This window comes from Lactuca saligna, chromosome 5, assembly GCF_052625555.1.
Source record: "Lactuca saligna cultivar CGN05327 chromosome 5, ASM5262555v1, whole genome shotgun sequence".
NCBI lineage: Eukaryota > Viridiplantae > Streptophyta > Magnoliopsida > Asterales > Asteraceae > Lactuca > Lactuca saligna.
Window position 1 is genome coordinate 42,820,496 of NC_136421.1, and position 18,640 is coordinate 42,839,135.

General features: G+C 33.8%; 3 protein-coding genes across 4 annotated transcripts; all 3 read left to right on the top strand.

Moving 5' to 3' along the window:
• Positions 1–1,799: 1,799 nt before the first annotated feature.
• On the top strand, positions 1,800–5,330 carry LOC145048974 (translation initiation factor eIF2B subunit delta-like). Of its 2 annotated transcripts, none has more exons than XM_078997642.1 (7): positions 1,800–2,499; positions 2,807–2,935; positions 3,014–3,387; positions 3,461–4,205; positions 4,705–4,798; positions 4,905–4,959; positions 5,056–5,330. In XM_078997642.1, the coding sequence occupies exons 1-7, from the start codon at positions 2,049–2,051 to the stop codon at positions 5,116–5,118; spliced, it is 1,911 nt and encodes a 636-aa protein (XP_078853768.1). In that variant the 5' UTR covers positions 1,800–2,048; the 3' UTR covers positions 5,119–5,330. The 2 variants fall into 2 exon arrangements, with proteins under 2 accessions (XP_078853768.1, XP_078853770.1); XM_078997644.1 differs by having other exon boundaries at positions 3,017–3,387.
• Positions 5,331–10,217: 4,887 nt separating this feature from the next.
• On the top strand, positions 10,218–13,976 carry EMB2444 (RNA-binding (RRM/RBD/RNP motifs) family protein). The gene is made up of 9 exons (XM_078957585.1): positions 10,218–10,427; positions 11,027–11,075; positions 11,257–11,345; positions 11,460–11,516; positions 11,618–11,680; positions 11,766–11,831; positions 11,934–12,020; positions 12,155–12,248; positions 13,324–13,976. Exons 1-9 carry the CDS (start codon positions 10,323–10,325, stop codon positions 13,827–13,829), a joined length of 1,116 nt encoding a protein of 371 aa, XP_078813711.1. The 5' UTR covers positions 10,218–10,322; the 3' UTR covers positions 13,830–13,976.
• A 458-nt stretch (positions 13,977–14,434) lies between these two features.
• Positions 14,435–15,193, top strand: LOC144997587 (Oleosin family protein). The gene has a single exon (XM_078957483.1). It carries the CDS (start codon positions 14,513–14,515, stop codon positions 15,005–15,007), a length of 495 nt encoding a protein of 164 aa, XP_078813609.1. The 5' UTR covers positions 14,435–14,512; the 3' UTR covers positions 15,008–15,193.
• The last annotated feature ends 3,447 nt before the right edge of the window (positions 15,194–18,640 follow it).

Here is an 18,640-nt window from a genome sequence, read left to right on the forward strand (position 1 = left end):
TTTGCGTTTTACAACACCACATTTTAAGGCTGAGCAGCTAACTTATTTTTGAGTTTCTTTTAAGTTAGCTAGCTTATTATTATTATTATTATTATTATTATTTAGTTTTTTTAAGTCAAAAATCAGCTTTATAAAAGTTGTTTAGATTAGTCTTTCAGAAGTTTTTAATTTTTTTTAAAAATATATCTTTCAATTTGTTTATCAGTAGTTTTTATCAAATGTTAATTTATTTTAGTAGGTATCATTTCAAATAGTATATCAAACCTAGCCTATTATGCAACCTTCATTTGTAACAAGATAACAACATTTGACACTAGAAATTATTTTGTAACTTTTTCAAGATAGCTGAATAGAAAGGCAACCAACTTTGATCGTTGCTATTAGTCTACTTTTTAAAGGCAATCAACTTTGATCATTGCTATTAGTCTACTTTTTAAATTCTAGACGACACTCTTTTGGATGTTGAAAACAATTTTAGTAATTTTTTGTTTATAATTAAATTAAGTTGTATATTCATAATTTTTATTATGTAATGGTCGGTATATATATATATATATATATATATATATATATATATATATATATATATATATATATATATATATACCGACCATTACATAATAAAAATTATGAATATACAACTTAATTTAATTATAAACAAAAAATTACTAAAATTGTTTTCAACATCCAAAAGAGTGTTATATATATAGACTCAAAACGGATGATATTTTTTATATCTACTCTAATAAATCAATGTTTTTTTTGCCATTTGTCAAACTCTTCTTCAATTTGTTAAATGTTATTTTGTGCTTATTTTGAGTTAGTTTTTTTCCATGTCATTTTATGAGGGTTTTATTATTATTATTATTATTATTATTATTATTATTATTATTAAATTACACACAATATTTAATGTAATAATTGTAATAAATATAATAATACATAGATATCAATTTTATTAATAACTTACCTTTTAATTTCAAAATTCCCAAAATTAAAGTTTATTAGTTTCTTTTGTTTATTTATTTAAATTATTTGTTTAAATTTAAAAGTTACATTTTCATTATAATAATTCATTGTTTTTTTTTTCTTATTTTCTTATAAATTTAAAGTTTTCAAATATTTAGACTTTTATATTTAACGTTTTTTCTTTTAAATTAACTCATATAATACATGAGTCTCACAATTAGTTATAAAATACAGTTAAATTCTTTACATTGTTATAAAGTACTTACCGAGTTAAACAAAAAATCTTTGCAACCGATATATTTGAGGGGTTTTTATAATACCATTAATATATAATATTTTATCTACACATATAAATGAAACATAAATATATTCTTTGTATTAATAACAATATAAAAAAATCTATTCTAATTACATTCTTATTTATTTTGCCACATGTAATTTTATGGTTATTTTAAATTAACTTTTATTTCACATATCATTTTATGGGTTTTCTATTTTATTAAATTTCATATATTATCTAATAATAAATGTAAATCAATTTCATTAATAGATTTTCCTTATAATTATAAAATTACTAAATTAAATTTTCATTAATTTTCTTTATTTATTTATCTAAATCATTTGCTTAAATTTAAAAGAGAAAAAAAAACACTTTAACTTTTATAATTCAATATTTTTTTTAAATTTTCCTATAAATTTAAAATTTTCAAATATTTTAAATCTTATATTATTATTATTTTTTTTTAAATAAACCCGATTATACATAAACAAAATTCAAAGCTGAAGGAAAAAATTAAACGGGCCCAAACTGATGAATGATATAACAGAAAACACACCATTTGTGATTTACTTTACGCTATATCTTATTAGAAAAACGAAAAACCCGACAAGTAACAGTTCCCTGCAAATCGTAAAAAACCCTCGTATTCAAAACCTCCGATTTTGATTCACCAATCAAGTTTCAGCCTTTCTGCCACTAGTTCTTCATCCCAATTTCACAATTCTACAGTAAATTGTTGATGGAAATTATACCATCGGATCACCACAGCTGCCGCCGTCGTACCAACTGATAATCGCCGATGGACCCTCGCCGACCGTCCCGGGTGATCGATCCCAAAGTTCGCAAGGTCGGTTTCTTCACCCCTGGCCCACCCCCAGACCGCACCCAATCGGGTCCGGCCGCCACCCCTCCCACCCAGTCTCCTGTCTCCAATACCCTTTCTCCCGTCATGATTCCACCTGCTCGCCATGCTTCTGACAACTTGTCTCGCGCAGTTGGCATGCCCGTTCCGGCTGGTCTTCAATTGCATGCCCATCCGCCGGTAGATAGCTTGCAAGTTGGGAGCTATACCTTGTCTGATTCCGTTCTCAGCCCTTCTCCGACTCAATCGCCGTCGAGCCGCGTTGGACTTGATGGAGAATTCTCCGAGGATTCTGTTAACTGGATGAAGCGGAGCAATTCTGGAAAATTCGCAGCTGTTCTTCCCACAGGCCGTGACTTCACACAATCAATCGATGCATCTATCGATGGTAGTAAATCAATTCCACTACTTTGAAATCAATATTACTGATCTTGTTAAATTTTTTATAGTGGTGTGATTTTCTCACAAAGCTGTGTTTATATAAGGGCTTATCATTACTTGTTCACTGAACTGCCAAATCTCATTGATTCATTGTTCCCCACACAACCAAAGCAATGCACATATTTCACATAGTGTCTGCTTTCCATCAATGTTCGCCACACAAATTTGTTTACAGTTCATACATTATGTGACAGGATCAAAATCCATTTTGTTACCCAAGATCTAAAAATTGCCTTTTAATTTTCATTTTGCAGAAAACAGTGGAGACCTTGTTGCTGAATTGCCATTGCAAAAAAATCCAAAACCACTAAAGGCAAAAACAACAAAGGCTGAGAGACGTGCTTTACAGGAGGCTCAACGAGCTGCAAAAGCTACTGCCAAAGGTTTTATCACATCATCATCATCATTATTATTATTATATGATTATTTCTTATTATAATTTGTGGTTGATGTGTTTTTAGTAGGTGAGGGAAGTAAGTCTGTTGCTACTTCTGCCACGTCAGCACCAGCACAGACAAGCAAACCAGTAAGACAGCCTAATCAGAAAAAAGAGAGTGGTCCACTTTTGGTGTCTTCAACATTAGTTAATGAGAAGAAAGGGAGTGAGAAAGCAGTAGAGAAAGATAGAAAAAAAGAGGTGCCACCTCCACGAATGCAATTTGATGACAAGAATCGTGTTGAAAAAGCTAAAAAGAGGTCAGTGGTCAAACAGACTGAAGCCAGAAACAGAGTTGAATTGTTTAGGCATTTACCACAATATGAACGAGGAAATCAGCTTTCTGATCTTGAATCCAAGTTTTTCCAACTCGATCATGTGCATCCTGCTGTTTACAAGGTATGCAGCTCATTTTCTTCATTACAAGAAGTCATCAAGTGTCTAATAATGATATAATATCTTTTTTTCTTAGGTTGGTTTACAATTTTTAACTGGGGACATAATGTGGAGCAATACCCGTTGCATCGCAATGCTACAAGCATTTCAAAAAGTCATAGAAGACTACTCAACACCACCTGAAAAAATCCTAACAAGAGACCTAACCTCAAAACTCAACTGTTCAGTCTCATTTCTAATCGAATGCCGACCCCTTTCAATCAGTATGGGAAACGCAATCCGTTTCCTAAAAGCCCGAATTACCAAAATACCCCTAACCCAAACCGAATCAGAAGCAAAAACCTCTTTATGTTCAGACATCGATCGTTACATAAACGAAAAGATAGTTCTTGCAGACAAAGTGATAGTCGGGCACGCGGTTACCAAAATCCGCGATGGTGATGTTCTTCTCACGTACGGTTCGTCGTCTCTCATTGAAATGGTTTTATTGCATGCTCATGAACTTAGGAGGCAATTTAGGGTTGTGATAGTTGATTCGCGTCCGAATCTTGAAGGGAGAGTTTTGCTTAGAAAGTTGGTTGAAAAGGGGTTGAGTTGTACGTATACGCATATAAACGCGGTTTCGTATATAATGCATGAAGTTACGAGGGTTTTTGTTGGGGCGGCTTCTGTGTTGGCTAATGGAACGATATATTCGACGGTTGGCACTGCTTGTATTGCCATGGTTGCTCATGCGTATCATGTCCCGGTTTTGGTTTGTTGTGAATCGTATAAGTTTCATGAAAGGGTGCAACTTGATTCCATTTGTTCAAATGAATTAGGTATGCTTGCTTTTTACTCAACACTGTGTTTGGTATGCATTAGATTGAGACTGAGACTCAGACTGATGTAAGCGTGACAAAAATTACAATTTTTTTTTTTCCATCGAAAAATTTGGAACATGATGCCTTGATGGGACATGGACTCGCTCTAGATCTCTCATCTGTGCGAAAGACGAAAATACCCTTGTCATCCTCTTCGTCAAAAATAGCCCTTGAAAGTTTGTCTAGTCCTGTCCAGTTTTATCCAATGTAACGATAAAACCGGACAAACTTTATTATAGGGCTATATTGATGACGAGGATGGCAAGCAAGGGCATTTTTGTCTTTTGCACAGACGAGAGATCGAGAGCTAGTCCGTGTTCCACATTTTTATGGGTGGTAAAAAAAATTGTAATTTTTTTCCCTTGATATCAGTCTCAATTTCAATCCAATGCATGCCAAACACAGAATAACATTTGTGGGACATTTCTTTATGTTTTGCATCTGTAAATGTTTACAGGTGATCCTGATGTGATAGCTAAGGTTCCTGGAAGAAGAGATAATTGTTTGGATGATTGGGCTAGCAAGGAAGGTCTGCAACTTCTGAATTTGGCGTGAGTGTACAAAAAAATTCTAGTTGAAATAAAGTGAAGTTATCTATCATTCTATGTTGTTTACAGCTAATGATTTTGATCATGTGAAATTAATTAATTGTAACAGGTACGATGTGACTCCTGCTGATTATGTGTCGATGATAGTCACCGAACATGGCATGGTAAGTCAATCCACATCTATGCCTTTGTGGCATCTTGAGTTTGTTTGATTGGAATTACTTTATACATTTAATTTGTATGGATAAATCATATTTCAGATCCCACCAACAAGCGTGCCTGTGATTGTGCGGGAGTATGGGCGAGAGCATATACTGATATAATACAAGAATTGAGTGTTTTTGTTTATGAATGATTCTTTGTGGATTTTTGCAAACATGGTAATTGTGTGCTATGTAATATGGTTTTTGTAGACTATAAAGTTTTTTTTTGACTCCCTGGTTGTGGGACGGGAGCATACAAAGATAGGAAAATAAGTTATGTAATGGAGTACATACACTCTTATTATGATTCGTTTAGCTGAAAATTTTGGAAATAGGTTGTTCATCTACTGATTGAGTATGTCTATTTTTGATGAGGTTTTTGTTGTATTTTGTTATACATCATTCAGTGTGGCTGCTAAGCTGTACATGTTTGATGTATTCTTGTTGTTGATATCATAAAGGTTGTGTTTGTTACATGTGAGTAGGTTTATAGGACATTGACAAACTTTTCTTATTGGCTATTTTCATTAGTGAGAATTTAGGACCTAAGGTGTAGTACTTGGAGGATTAGAAATAGGCAATCGAAAATATTCTTCTGGTATATCTATATTTAGTTTTTCCATATTCAATCATATTTCATTTAATATGATCTTTATCAAACACATTCTTAAGCAGCGTGGGATGCTAAAATATCTAGCAGTAGTGGCATAAAAAAAAATCTGATCAAATATAATAACATTGAAATGTAAAACGGGTTCGGGTCGAGACATTAAATGGGCTAATAGTGATGGACCCGGACACGAGACATTTAATAAACGGGTTATCATAATCTAAAAGAAATGTATGTCATATTCACATAGTTTACGGAATGCTCTCCGGTACGGATATGTGTTTGTAGTATGCAACTTACTAGGTTCTCGAAATTTGGTACGACTCATTTCGGTACTCTCCGGTACGATATATCATAATAGCGGTTCTCACATTGGTATAATATGAGTAATCGATATGGTGATAAATAAAACGTGTTTTGTTTATACTCAAAGGTTTGAGGCCATATGTGATTAGTATTATTCTTGTGTTTCACTTTGCATGTTTTGACTTCCAGAATAATTGAGTTTATTAAGAATAATCGAATTATTCAAACGGGCCACAGTCGTTCATATGTTGGAAGTAGATATGAATGAAGACTGTCGTGAATTGGTGTGTGGATTGTCTAGAAGAGTATTAGACATAAGCAAATGTTTGCTGCAACGTTCATGAGTGCTTATGAATATGATTTGAGCATTGGATTAAACCCACGCTCACTTGGATCACTCCATGAATTGTATTACGAGTGATTAGTGAGATGATAACATCTTATATTCTTGAAACCGAGATGTGTGAGTTGTATCTTGCGAATCGGTTGCACATTGATAATATGTAAACGCACTAGTAAATTGGTGTTATAAAACATATTGTTGTGTGTGATTTGGTTAGTGAGTGCAAGCAAGCATTGTATCAAAGTTTATCCGTTCCTTTTATCCAAAGTAGGATAAAAGCGATATCTTTGGGCCCCTCGATGGTTTAGTGATGACATACGTAAATGCTCGGCCGGGCTAGGGCTAATTTGATTTGTTCAATTAGTCTGTCGTCATAAATTGGAAATCGAGATATAGTACAAAGAGAATGATTTGAAATCATATCTCATACGATATCTAGAATGGAGGAATATATGATCCCTTATCTAAGGACACGCGTATCTGATATGATCAGAGTTGACAGCGGCTTTGGAAAGCTACGATTGCAGATCAGGATCTGAAGTCATACGCAGAATAGTTGTTAGACTTATCCAAGTGGGAGACTGTTGGATTAGTGTCTAAGTCCATAACTATTTTGGTATGTACTTGACCCGATGGTGCATGGTCCTTTTGGGTTGCCTTCACCAAAGCAACTTGATTGGAGAAATGAATAAAGAGAGAGAGGATAATATGATTTATTAATATGTTATAAGAATAATATATTAAAGGAGAAATCATATTTGTTTAATTAATATTGGTCAATAATTAATTAAGAATTAGTTTTGTGATCAAATGTAATTAATTAAACTAGAGGGGCTAATTTGTAATTATGTGATAGTTACAAAATAAGGTAAGGATTATCTTATTTATATGGTGGACGAATTTAAGGTTGGAAAGCCTTAGAATTCGAGTATGATAAGGATTCAAGGATTATCTTATTGGTTGCTTAATGGATAATCAACTAGATAAGGATAATGACTGAAACCCTATCTCTACACCTATATAAACACCCCTAGGGTCATGAATTCGTGTATCCCTTCCCAAGAGGTCCTAGATACGAATTCTAACCTCTCACCTCTCTCTTTATACCTTCTCCATTTTCTTATGGTGTTTGCAAGCCATTAGAGGAGTGACACTTGTGACTCTAAGCATTCCAAAGTCAATCCAAGGTGGAGTTGTGATTGTTATTGCTATATAACAATCAAGGTATGTTCTTAAACCTAATTATATGCTAATGTCGATTTCCATATGTTAGAATTAGGGTTTATAGTCTTGGATTCAAAGCATGTACAATAGAGAAACCTAGATCCAAGCATTAGGGTTTGTATGAGCACATAGGATGTCTTATGACCAAAACCCATCAGAAGGAGCTTGGAAGTTCAAGTAGAAGCTAGTAGATCCAAATGTTGTGCCTCATTTCCAGTTCACTTGAGGTATAAAGCTGAAACCTTGACTACCTATCTCTTAGATCTCCAGTTAGGGTTCATTTCTACCTTTTCTAGACTTAGAAGTGCCATACTTGGAATTTTGTGGTTCATGGAGAGTATAACTTCAGATCTGGAACCATTGAGGGTTCCCATGGGATAAAGGTGCCAACTTTATGTCCATGGGATACCCATGCAACATATAAGCCTCTTTTTATGGCTTTTTGAGCCAAAACCCCCATGCATGGACATCAAGATTGTAACCCTATGTATTAAATGGATCCTAGGAGGTCAGATATATGGTTCGGATGCAATGAGACCAATTGAAATCGACTGTATGGTTTTGGATAAAGAGGGACTCGACGAGTCGCTTAGGTGACTTGGCGAGTCGGGTCGCAGTTTCCCCCAAAAGTCATCTGGAAATGGACACACGTTGAGTTAAAGGAAAACTCAACCTGTTGGGGTTTGTGATGAACTTGAAGATCAAAGGACTCCACGAGTTCAAGGATGAACTCGGCGAGTTCAAGGAAATGTCCCAACCACATGAAGACAGACTCGACGAGTTCAAGAAAAACTCGACGAGTCATAGACTGAACACCTTCATACAGATGAATATAAACTCGCCGAGTTCAAGGATGAACTCGCTGAGTCAGTTGAAGAAGGTCTCGATGTTTTGTTGAGGGAGAACTCGTTGAGCTCTTGCTATACTCGAAGAGTGGGGACAGGGTTGTAGCATTTTGTGGACGTGGGGACTCGACGAGTTGGTAGACCAACTCGACGAGTCTGGTCAACCAGATGTTGGCTTTGACCAAAGTTGACTTTGACCAAGGTTTTGACCTTGACTTTAACTTGGACTTGAATTGACCCTTGTAGGGGTTATGAGTATGAAATGGTAATTTAGAAAGGATGTTGTGTAGGGACTGAGGAGTCAAGAAGATTTGATTTTCATACCGAGGGAAGTGCAGACACTACACGACATTGATGTGAGTTACCTTCTAATAGAGGTGGGTCTACGACCACAATACCTACCCACCAACATGAGTTGTCTTTAGATGATTGTCTTTGTGATAATTGTCTAGGTTTGCTACTACCTGGTGTGTCTTATGTGTCAGCATGATATGTTATATGTCATAGTGGTAGTAGGAGGGGAATAGTCCCCCGACTGGGTCGTTAGGATCGAAGGGTAGGTCAGTACCCCATGTATGCCTGACCGTATGATTATGATATGTTATTGTGTGGTAGTGGTAGGGGTGAAATAGTCCTCGTTGTCGGTTGAGATAGACCGGAGGGTAGGTCGACACGCCATAATGGCCTAACATGGGTAGGTCAGCACCCTAGAACGACTTGACATGGGTAGGTCGGGCACCCCAAAATTGTCCGACAGTAAGTGTTGTATGGTATGTGCTATGATGGGGGAACTCACTAAGCTTTGTGCTTATGGTTTTCAGTTTTGGTTTCAGGTACCTCTTCATCAAAAGGGAAGGAGCCGGCAAGGTAGCAACGCATCGCACACACCTGATTCCGCATTTGAGATCCCTGTGATTGTACATTGATATTATTACTATTTGACAGTATGGTTTTTGAGACATGTAACTATGGTTTTGTGGTTTGATGTGATATCAGTGGTGTTTTTCCTCAAACAAGTTTATAAGTAATATAATTAAAAACAAAATTTTTTGGTCTCGGTTTATGGGATGTTACATTATTATTATCATTCTGTCAAAATGTTTATTGAGCCGTATTCTGTAAGAATGAGAATGAGTGAAAAATGATGTGTAAGAAAAAAAATGAATAAGATTTAGTAAGAATGCATGAAAATATCGATAGTTGTATGAGGTTGAACGTATTCATATTTCTAAACAAATTATTCTATTAGTAGTTCTCATAGAATAATACTATCCACACGTCCGCACAATAGTTGTCCTATATATATATATATATATATATATATATATATATATATATATATATATATATATATATATATATATATATATATATATATATATATATATGGGTTGGATCATTTTACTCATTTATGATTTATCCATTTTGAAATTCGAGACTAAATGATCATTTTTCAAATAAATATTTGGATCGGTTATTAAGAATAGATAGAAACAAAAAATATAAAGGATGTTTAATTTTTTTTTTTTTTTAAAATAACACTAAAAAAATGGTTAGATTCTTAAAAATATAAGTTTGTTGCGTATTATTTTTTTTTAGAGTAAATTACTGAAATCGTCCCTGTGGTTTGGTTAAAATTACATATTTGGTCCCTAATTTTTATATTGCATTCGGATCATCACTGTGGTTTGATTTTGATGCATTTTTCGTCCTTGTGGTTTGATCAAAATTGCACGTTTGATCCCCTAACTTTATGTATGTAAGGGACGAAAAACACAACAAAATCAAACCGATCAAAATAAAAAAAAACTTAGGATCAAACGTTAACCAAATATGATTTCAATAATTTATTTATTTATTTTAATACATTCCGTACAAATGGCACACAAATCACTATTGGGAAATTAAAGTGATCTTCCAAAAACTAGGGTTTTAGAAATATTTGGGTCCGGTGGAGGTTGGAGGGGTTCAAGCAGCAAGCTGACAGAAGAGGAGCATGACGACTAGAATAGCTCCTGGTGTAGGGGCGAACTTGCTAGGTCAGCACTCGGCGGAGAGGAACCAAGACGCCACTGCGTACGTCGGCAACCTTGATCCTCAGGTACTTTCACGCTTGTTTTCTATCATCTTTACTGTCGATTTGAATAATTTTTGTATTCGAAGAATTGTAACTCCAATGGCCAAGTCGAACGGATCCAGTTTCTGGAATATAGATCCATCCAATAAACAAAGTAGATACGTTCTGTACATTTAAGTAGATGATTATAGTTTTTCCGTTGACCTAATCCTTTTGGAATAATTCACCATTAACAAGAACAGCTTTGACATGGTCTCTAAAGTGAATAAGCTAAAGCTAGCCGGAAAGGAACAAATAAAATATCAAACGGGGTCTGGTTGTCAAACTCTTATTGCCATCTTCTTTCATGTTTGCTTATCACAATAATCGAACTTGGAACTAAAATTGAATTGACTTGAAATGGAAGCTACATTCACCTATTAAGTTACAAAGCAGGAATTTCAAAATGAACAAGAAGTTACAATGCATAAAAAATACCAAGAGCAATGTTTGATCTAAAAAAAGTCTGAGTGTGTATATCTTTTCAAACAGATGTATATTGTATCATGCTCTTTGTGTTTTTTTTTCTTAATATTTTTAATCTTTTAGTAATATTGATATTTCTTATGTCTTTCTTTTTTCAGGCAACAGAAGAGCTATTATGGGAGCTATTTGTTCAAGCTGGTCCAGTTGGTAAGTTCCTACTTCCTATTTCTAAAGTACCAAAACAAAACACATCTGTGGTTTAAGAAAAATCATTTTGTATTATCTTTTTTTTTTTTTTTTTTTTTTGTGTGGTTTAATTAGTGCTTAAACAAAGCATACAAAGGTTAATCTTGAATTTGTATTTATATTTGTTCTTCTTATTCTTCAGTTAACGTGTATGTTCCTAAAGATAGAGTAACTAATCTCCACCAAGGCTATGGCTTTGTAGAGTTCAGAAGTGAAGAAGATGCTGATTATGTAAGTAGTGCTTGTTGCTGTAATTCTTCTGTCAATCTAGTTGTGAATGATTAAGAGTCATAATAATTACAAAGGAATTAAATCATTAATATCTAAAGATGTTAAAATTTGCAGGCAATAAAAGTTCTAAACATGATCAAGCTGTATGGGAAGCCAATACGAGTGAATAAGGTAGACTTGAATATTTCACAAAAAATGTCTTTAGGCTTCTTATTCTTTTCAAAGGTGCATAAAATCTGTTTTTATTTTTTAAATTCTGTTTTCCACTGCAGGCATCACAAGATAAGAAGAGCTTGGATGTAGGAGCTAACCTTTTTGTTGGAAACCTGGATCCTGTAAGCTTCTTCTTCATTATAACATGAATTTTTTGTGGATGAATAAGTTTTTATGAGTTTTAACTTACTGCAATACTTTTTACAGGATGTAGATGAAAAACTTCTTTATGATACTTTCAGTGCTTTTGGAGTCATTGTTACAAACCCCAAGGTAATTAATTATACATTATACTAACTCACCATGTTGTTTGCTCTTACAAAGGTATAAACTATAATAGTTCATAAATTTGAAATAACAATTTATTTTTTGCAGATCATGAGAGATCCTGAGACTGGAAATTCCCGTGGATTTGGATTCATTAGCTATGATTCTTTTGAGGCTTCAGATGCAGCTATTGAGGTACTTTCTATCATTATCTTAATGTTTTCTAAAATCTTGGATCTTTATATACGACATCTTTGATTCGAATAACAAAATAAGTATACTTGAAAGCTGATTGTTGCTAATTTTATTTGTGTGTTTTTATTATACAGTCAATGAATGGACAATATCTATGCAATCGTCAGATAACAGTGTCATATGCTTACAAGAAAGACACAAAAGGAGAGCGCCATGGTACCCCTGCAGGTAACATTTCCTTTTCCCTGTTTCTTTTTGGACAAATTGCAGAGGATAGCAATGTAATTTATTCAATGTACTTTAATTTTTAACCATAATTGCAATTTTTTTTAGTGATAATAGCAATGTGTGTTATTTTATACGTATAATATAATAGCAATGTATGTTTTTTATGCCTATAATAGCAATTTGCTACCAACTAGTGGTGTTTTCAGGATCCTATATAATATAAAAAGTTTGTATATAAACTACAGGGACCCAAATGGTAATTTAGATTTCTTGTAAAAAATATCAAAACCTTGACCTAAAGTGCAAACACAGCAGACTATAGTGACCAAAAGTGTAAGTCACTTGTTTCTTGCAAGTTAAAAACTACATGGACCAAAAGTCTTATTTCATAAACTAGAACCACAGGGACCAGAAATGTAATTCATGCAACTAAAAACTTCAGGGACCAAAAATGTATTTCTTGAAAATTAAAACTATAGGGACCAAAAGTGTCTTTTGCTTATTTTCTTCTTGCAAATTAAAAAAATACATGGACCAAAAGTGTAATTTCGGAAAATTAAAACTACAGGGACCAGAAATGTAGTTTTTGCAAATTAAAAACTATGGACCAAAAGTGTAATTCCGGAAAATTAAATCTACAAGGACCAAAAGTTCCATTTGATGATTTTCTGCAATTTAAAAGGTATATAGAATTTGTAAATTGTACTTTGTTACATTTTGCTATTATTGTTAAAAGAAATCGAAGTACGTTGCTATTATTGTGGGTTGGAGATGCTGTGGTTTGGTTTTTTTACATTAGAGTAAATTACTGAAATCGTCCCTAACTTTTTTTTTGCACTCGTATCGTCCCTATTTTGTTGTGTTTTTCGTCCCTTACATACATAAAGTTAGGGACCAAACCATAGGGACGAAGAACGCAACAAAATCAAACCACAAGGACGATCCGAGTGCAAAAAAAAGTTAGGGACCAAACGTGCAATTTTGATCAAACCATAGGGACGATTTCAGTAATTTGCTCTTTAGAGTTATGTCAAAAAGTAACACTCATTTGGTGGTAATTGATTGTTATATGCAGAGAGGACACTGGCAAGCAGTAATCCAACAACCCAAAAAAGTAGGCCCCACACATTGTTTGCAAGTGGACCTCCGACACTTGTTCAACCAACCGGTGGAGCTCCAGTTCCTCCCCGCCCGTTTGTCAACGGAGCGGTTCCTCCGGTCACAACTATTCCGGCGATCCGCCCCCTACCACCACCTGCACAGCTCTACCAACCCATGCAAATGTCTGTTCCACCGCCACAATGGCAGCAGCAGATGGGCCAGCCTTCTCAAGGCATGCCACAACAACACCTCCAACAATTCAGGCCGCCGCCGCCACCTACTATGTCACAACAACCTTCAAACATGCCTCAGCAGTTCAGGCCACCTCCACCGCCAGCTGGTATGTCCGGTCAGCAAATGTGGAGGGCGCCGCCGCCTCCTCAACAGCTCACCGGAGGCCATGGTCACCCGCCTATGATGCAGATGTCAATGCCGCCACCACTGCCTAATGCACAACAGCCACCTCCTCCCTCCGGTTGAAACTTGTATACTAAAATGTCAGATTTTTTTAGACTCAGAGGGATTTGTTTTTTGTTTGGTTCTTGTATGTTATCATATTATATTTTGTTACTATTTTAAGTTCCAAAGGTTTTTTGGAGTTTATCTATTTTAGTTTGAGTTATATAAGTTGCTTATTCCGCTTGAATTATTGCTTTCATAAAAAGAAAAAGCAATAACTATCTCATAAGTCATATCAAAATAAGTTATTGTGAAAATCTTTACATAAGGTTAAATTGCTAAAAAGTATTTTAGTTTCAACGGACTAAATATGATCATATTACCTAATTTTGAATCTTTAATCAAAATAATTATTAAAACGCCAACATTCGACGTCTCTTAATTTTTTTTTTTTTTTTTTTTTTTTTTTTTTAATTTTCTTTGTGTGTATGTGTTTAACATTAATCAGATTAAGTTTAACTTTATTTGAGTTATTAGTTGAGAATTACTTTTATATGTGATTAAACAATTATATAAAAGACATCGTTAAAAATGACAATAAGCTCATGTGATCTCATCCCACGTGTTGTTTTGCATGTCTTTTGATCAATTTACGTGTCCCAAACCTCTTTACCACATCAAAACCCTCTTTTCTTCTCACTTCTTTCTCTCTCTCTCTCTCTCTCTCTCTCTCTCTCTCCAAACCTACCTTGAAACCCTCACCAATGACCGATAGAAACAACGTCGTCGGACAACACCAACGACCACCAAGACCCACCACCAGCGGGGATGGAGGACCATTCATCCGCAGACTCCGTCAACACTCCCTCAACTCGACCCAACTCATGGGCATAATGACTCTTGTAATCTCCGGCGCCATCTTGCTCCTCCTCACCGGCGTCACCATCACTGTTGCTGTCGTCGGATTCATCTTCTTTGCACCTCTCATCATCCTCACCAGCCCCATATGGGTCCCAATCGGCACTCTCCTCTTCGTAGTCGTCGCTGGCTTCCTCTCGGTTTGCGGGTCTGGTCTGGCCGCCGCCGCCGCCGTGTCGTGGTTATACAAGTATTCCAGAGGGTTGCATCCAGTCGGTTCAGACCGGGTTGACTATGCGAGGAGCCGGATTGCTGATACTGCGAGTCATATGAAGGATTATGCGAGGGAATACGGTGGGTACTTTCAGGGTAAGGTGAAGGACGCAGCACCCGGTGCTTGAAGGTGGTGAAAACCGGTCGGAAACATGTCGGACAGATGGCTCACCGGATTGTTCGTCTTTTATTTCGTATTTTTACGTGTGTGTGTTTTTTTTTTCTTTGTCCAGTGTTTGAAAAATCAAAAATCATGTGTTGTGTGCGCTATAACAATGTGTACCTCCTTCAGTAAGGGTTGTATATTCGACAAACTTTTTTATTTTGTGGTTAACAAGATGAAATTTGATTGATAAAGCTAGGATAAAACCGAATTATCCTATTATATTTGGATTTTTAGATTGGTTTTCAACAGAATCGAATTATTATTTGGATTTCGGATTGGTTTTGGTTTATGAAATAAGAACTAAATAATTCAAAAAAACTAAATAAATATTTATTATTTATTTATTTTGTAATATATATCTATAGTTATTTATTAATTTTGTAATTTATTTTTTCAAATAGGTTCAAAACGTTTCACCGATAAAAAAATATTAATATGCATTTTCTCTTAAAAGTTTTCTATCTATAAAAAAATTTAATTATAATATATTTTCTTAATAGTTGTTTATAAATTTCAAATCACAACTAAATAATTTGTTTTCGTTTCTTGTATAAAGTTGGTGAATATTATAATTATACGTCGTTTTAAAATGTTTTGGTTTTTGAAAACCGAATTATAAAAACCGATCCAATCAAATTGTAATCGAATTGGATCAGATTTGAATTTAGATTCAGATCCATGTTTTGAAAACCGAATGCAATTTGGATTCATGATTGGATCGGATCAAACCGATCCATCTAAACGAACACCCCTAAGTGGTAGTATAAATTTTTATAAATTTTGTGATCGATAATGTCATCGTATAATTTGTTCTAAAACTCATATTATTATAATAAATTAAACATTTAACCATAATAAAATCGAACGCAGGTAGCTAGGTACTGCGTAATATTAAAAGAAGCGTGTATCTAAGAGACCTTAGTGGAGTTGGTGTAATTTGTGTATATTTAATGAGACACATAAACACTTTCTGGAATTTATAAACATTTTCAGAATTTATGCCTATTTTACAAAAGAAATAACACGTACCCTAGTTGATTGATTGATAATTTGGGGGTTCATTTTACAGTTTTTACTTAAAAACCTAAGATATGTTTGGATTAGTCACGGTTTTCAGACCTAATAGATGCTCGGACTGGTTTTCTTATTATTTTCTCTGTCAGTAATACAGCGTGTTTGGCAAAAGTAGCTGTTAGTTGGAAGCGATACAGCGTGTTTGGCAAAAGTAGCTGTTAGTTGGAAGCGGGTAGCGATTAGCTGGTAACGGGTAGCAGGTAACAGGTAACAGGTAACAGGTAGTTGGTAGCGGGAAACTGTATCTTTTATTTGTTATATGAATGTTTGACAAAAGTAGTTGGAAGTTTTTGAAATATATAAAATTACATAAAAGGACAATTTATTAAAAATAAATAAATATATAAGTATATTTTTAGTGTAATTATGAAAATTGATTTCAAAAACTCAGAAGTGTTTTGTTAAACGTTACATGAACTAACTTTTAGAATCGGAACGTTTTGTTAAAACTAAAAGCTAAACGCTCGTATTGCCAAACAAAACTTTTTGTTTAAATTAGAGCGTTTATCAAAAGCTAAAAGCTAGAAGTTCCCAAACGCTTCCAAAAACTCCGTGCCAAACACGCCCATAGTTCCATAATATATAAAAAAAAGTATGTAATGTTTAATTTATCAAACGAAAAAAAAACATATATTCTAATTTATTTATATTTTCATTTTGTTTACTTTCACTCTGAATGATATACTTTTTTTTTATTATTAATATAGTCAAACACAATTCTAACCGGTTTTTTTAACTAGAGGTGCTCAAAAAAACTGAGTAATTTTTTTAAAACCAGTTAAGCTAAAATTGAAACCGCATATGAAAAACTAGAACCGTTCTAAAACCCCCGAACTGAATTGGTTATAAAACAGAAAAAAAACCAATTTTTTTTAACAAAATTTTATTTCCAAGAACCGAACCATTTATAATGGAAACTGGTTTTCCTATAACTGATATTTTTTAACCAGAACTGGCTTAAAACCGGTGTTGTGCACCTCTATTGGGCATGTTTGATAACACAAGAGGAAATTTGATTGTACCGGACAGAACCATATAAATATTGGGTAAATGGCACAAAAAATACTATTTTTACACAGAAACTCGATTTTGACACCGTGTTATTTTTTGTGTCAATTTTGACACTGTGTTTTCCAATTTGTTACAATTCTGACCACTTGACTGGTTAACCAGGTTACATGCTGACGTGACATGATGACGTGTCAGTTTTTGATGACGTGGTATGCTGACATTATATGATGACGTTTCAAAACTGAATTTTTTTCTCACAAAAAACACTAAGTTTTCATTTTTTTTTTATGATTTTGACACTAAGTTTAATTTTTTCTTTCAACTTTGACACTATGTTTTTTTGTTCCAAATCGAACATCATTTTTTCCAATTTTGTTCAATGTTGACAATTTTCTATTCGAAACCGTATAAATATTTTTTAATACATTTAAGCCGTATAAATATGTTTTTTTTTTCATTTAAAAACCATAGTTTTGTATAAATACATTTTTTTACACTCAAACCATATTTTTATATATAAATATGTATTAGTTATATAAAAATTATATTTTATATTAAATATGCAACTTTAAAATGTGTTTGGAGGTTTGGAGGCGTGTAGTCGATCAAAACTTAGATATCAAGTTTGCAACCCATCAAATTTTTACATCTTATTAGAAGCTTATGGTTAGTTTGATTTTCATGATATAACTAATGCTTTGAATGTAAGAAAAAACATTTTATATTTAAATAAAAATGTGGTTTTTAAACGAAAAAAATATGTTTATACGGTTTAAAATGTAATAAAAAAAATATATATTTATACGGTTTCAAATGGAAAATAGACAAAATTGAACAAAATTTGATAAATGATGTTCGATTGGAACAAAAAAAACATAGTGTTAAAACTGAAATAAAAAATTAAACTTAGTGTCAAAATCGAAAAAAGTAAAAACTTAGTGTTTTTTGTGGAAAAAAATCAATTTTGACACGTCAGTATATCATGTCAGCATGCCACGTCATCAAAACTGACACGTCATCATGCCACGTCAACATGTAACCTGGTTAACTGGTCAAGTGGTCAGAATTGTAACAAATTGGAAAACACAGTGTCAAAATTGACACAAAAACTAACATGGTGTCAAAATCGAATTTCTATGTAAAAAGAGTGTTTTTTGTGCTATATACCCTATAAATATTTTAGGGCTATACTGGAAAATCAATTTAGAAGTATCCTAATGACAAACTACACAATTAAAATACCTTTATGATTTGAGAGTTATAAGGTAGTCTTACATGTTTGATTCTATAAAAAAAAAACTTTTTGCATCAACTGAACTTTGCTGGAGACTTATGATTCTTAAGCCTCAAGGTTCAACACTAAATCTTCATACAAAAGACAAATTCATGATAACTGTTACAGTCAAGCTCTCAAGTTAGGAAAATCTTCGGTTCCAATTGGCCTCATATTCAGTCCTAATATTATTACTTTTTGCAATTAATCCATAAACTTCTTAATTTCTCCATGAAA

Coding starts and splice junctions, on each gene's coding strand:
- LOC145048974 (XM_078997642.1), top strand. CDS start 2,049: ATGGACCCTCGCCGACCGTCCCGGGTGATCGATCCCAAAGTTCGCAAG. Junction 2,936..3,013: donor TGCAAAAGCTACTGCCAAAG/GTTTTATCACAT, acceptor ATGTGTTTTTAG/TAGGTGAGGGAAGTAAGTCT. Junction 4,206..4,704: donor CATTTGTTCAAATGAATTAG/GTATGCTTGCTT, acceptor AAATGTTTACAG/GTGATCCTGATGTGATAGCT.
- EMB2444 (XM_078957585.1), top strand. CDS start 10,323: ATGACGACTAGAATAGCTCCTGGTGTAGGGGCGAACTTGCTAGGTCAG. Junction 11,517..11,617: donor AGCCAATACGAGTGAATAAG/GTAGACTTGAAT, acceptor TTTCCACTGCAG/GCATCACAAGATAAGAAGAG. Junction 11,832..11,933: donor TCATTGTTACAAACCCCAAG/GTAATTAATTAT, acceptor TATTTTTTGCAG/ATCATGAGAGATCCTGAGAC.
- LOC144997587 (XM_078957483.1), top strand. CDS start 14,513: ATGACCGATAGAAACAACGTCGTCGGACAACACCAACGACCACCAAGA.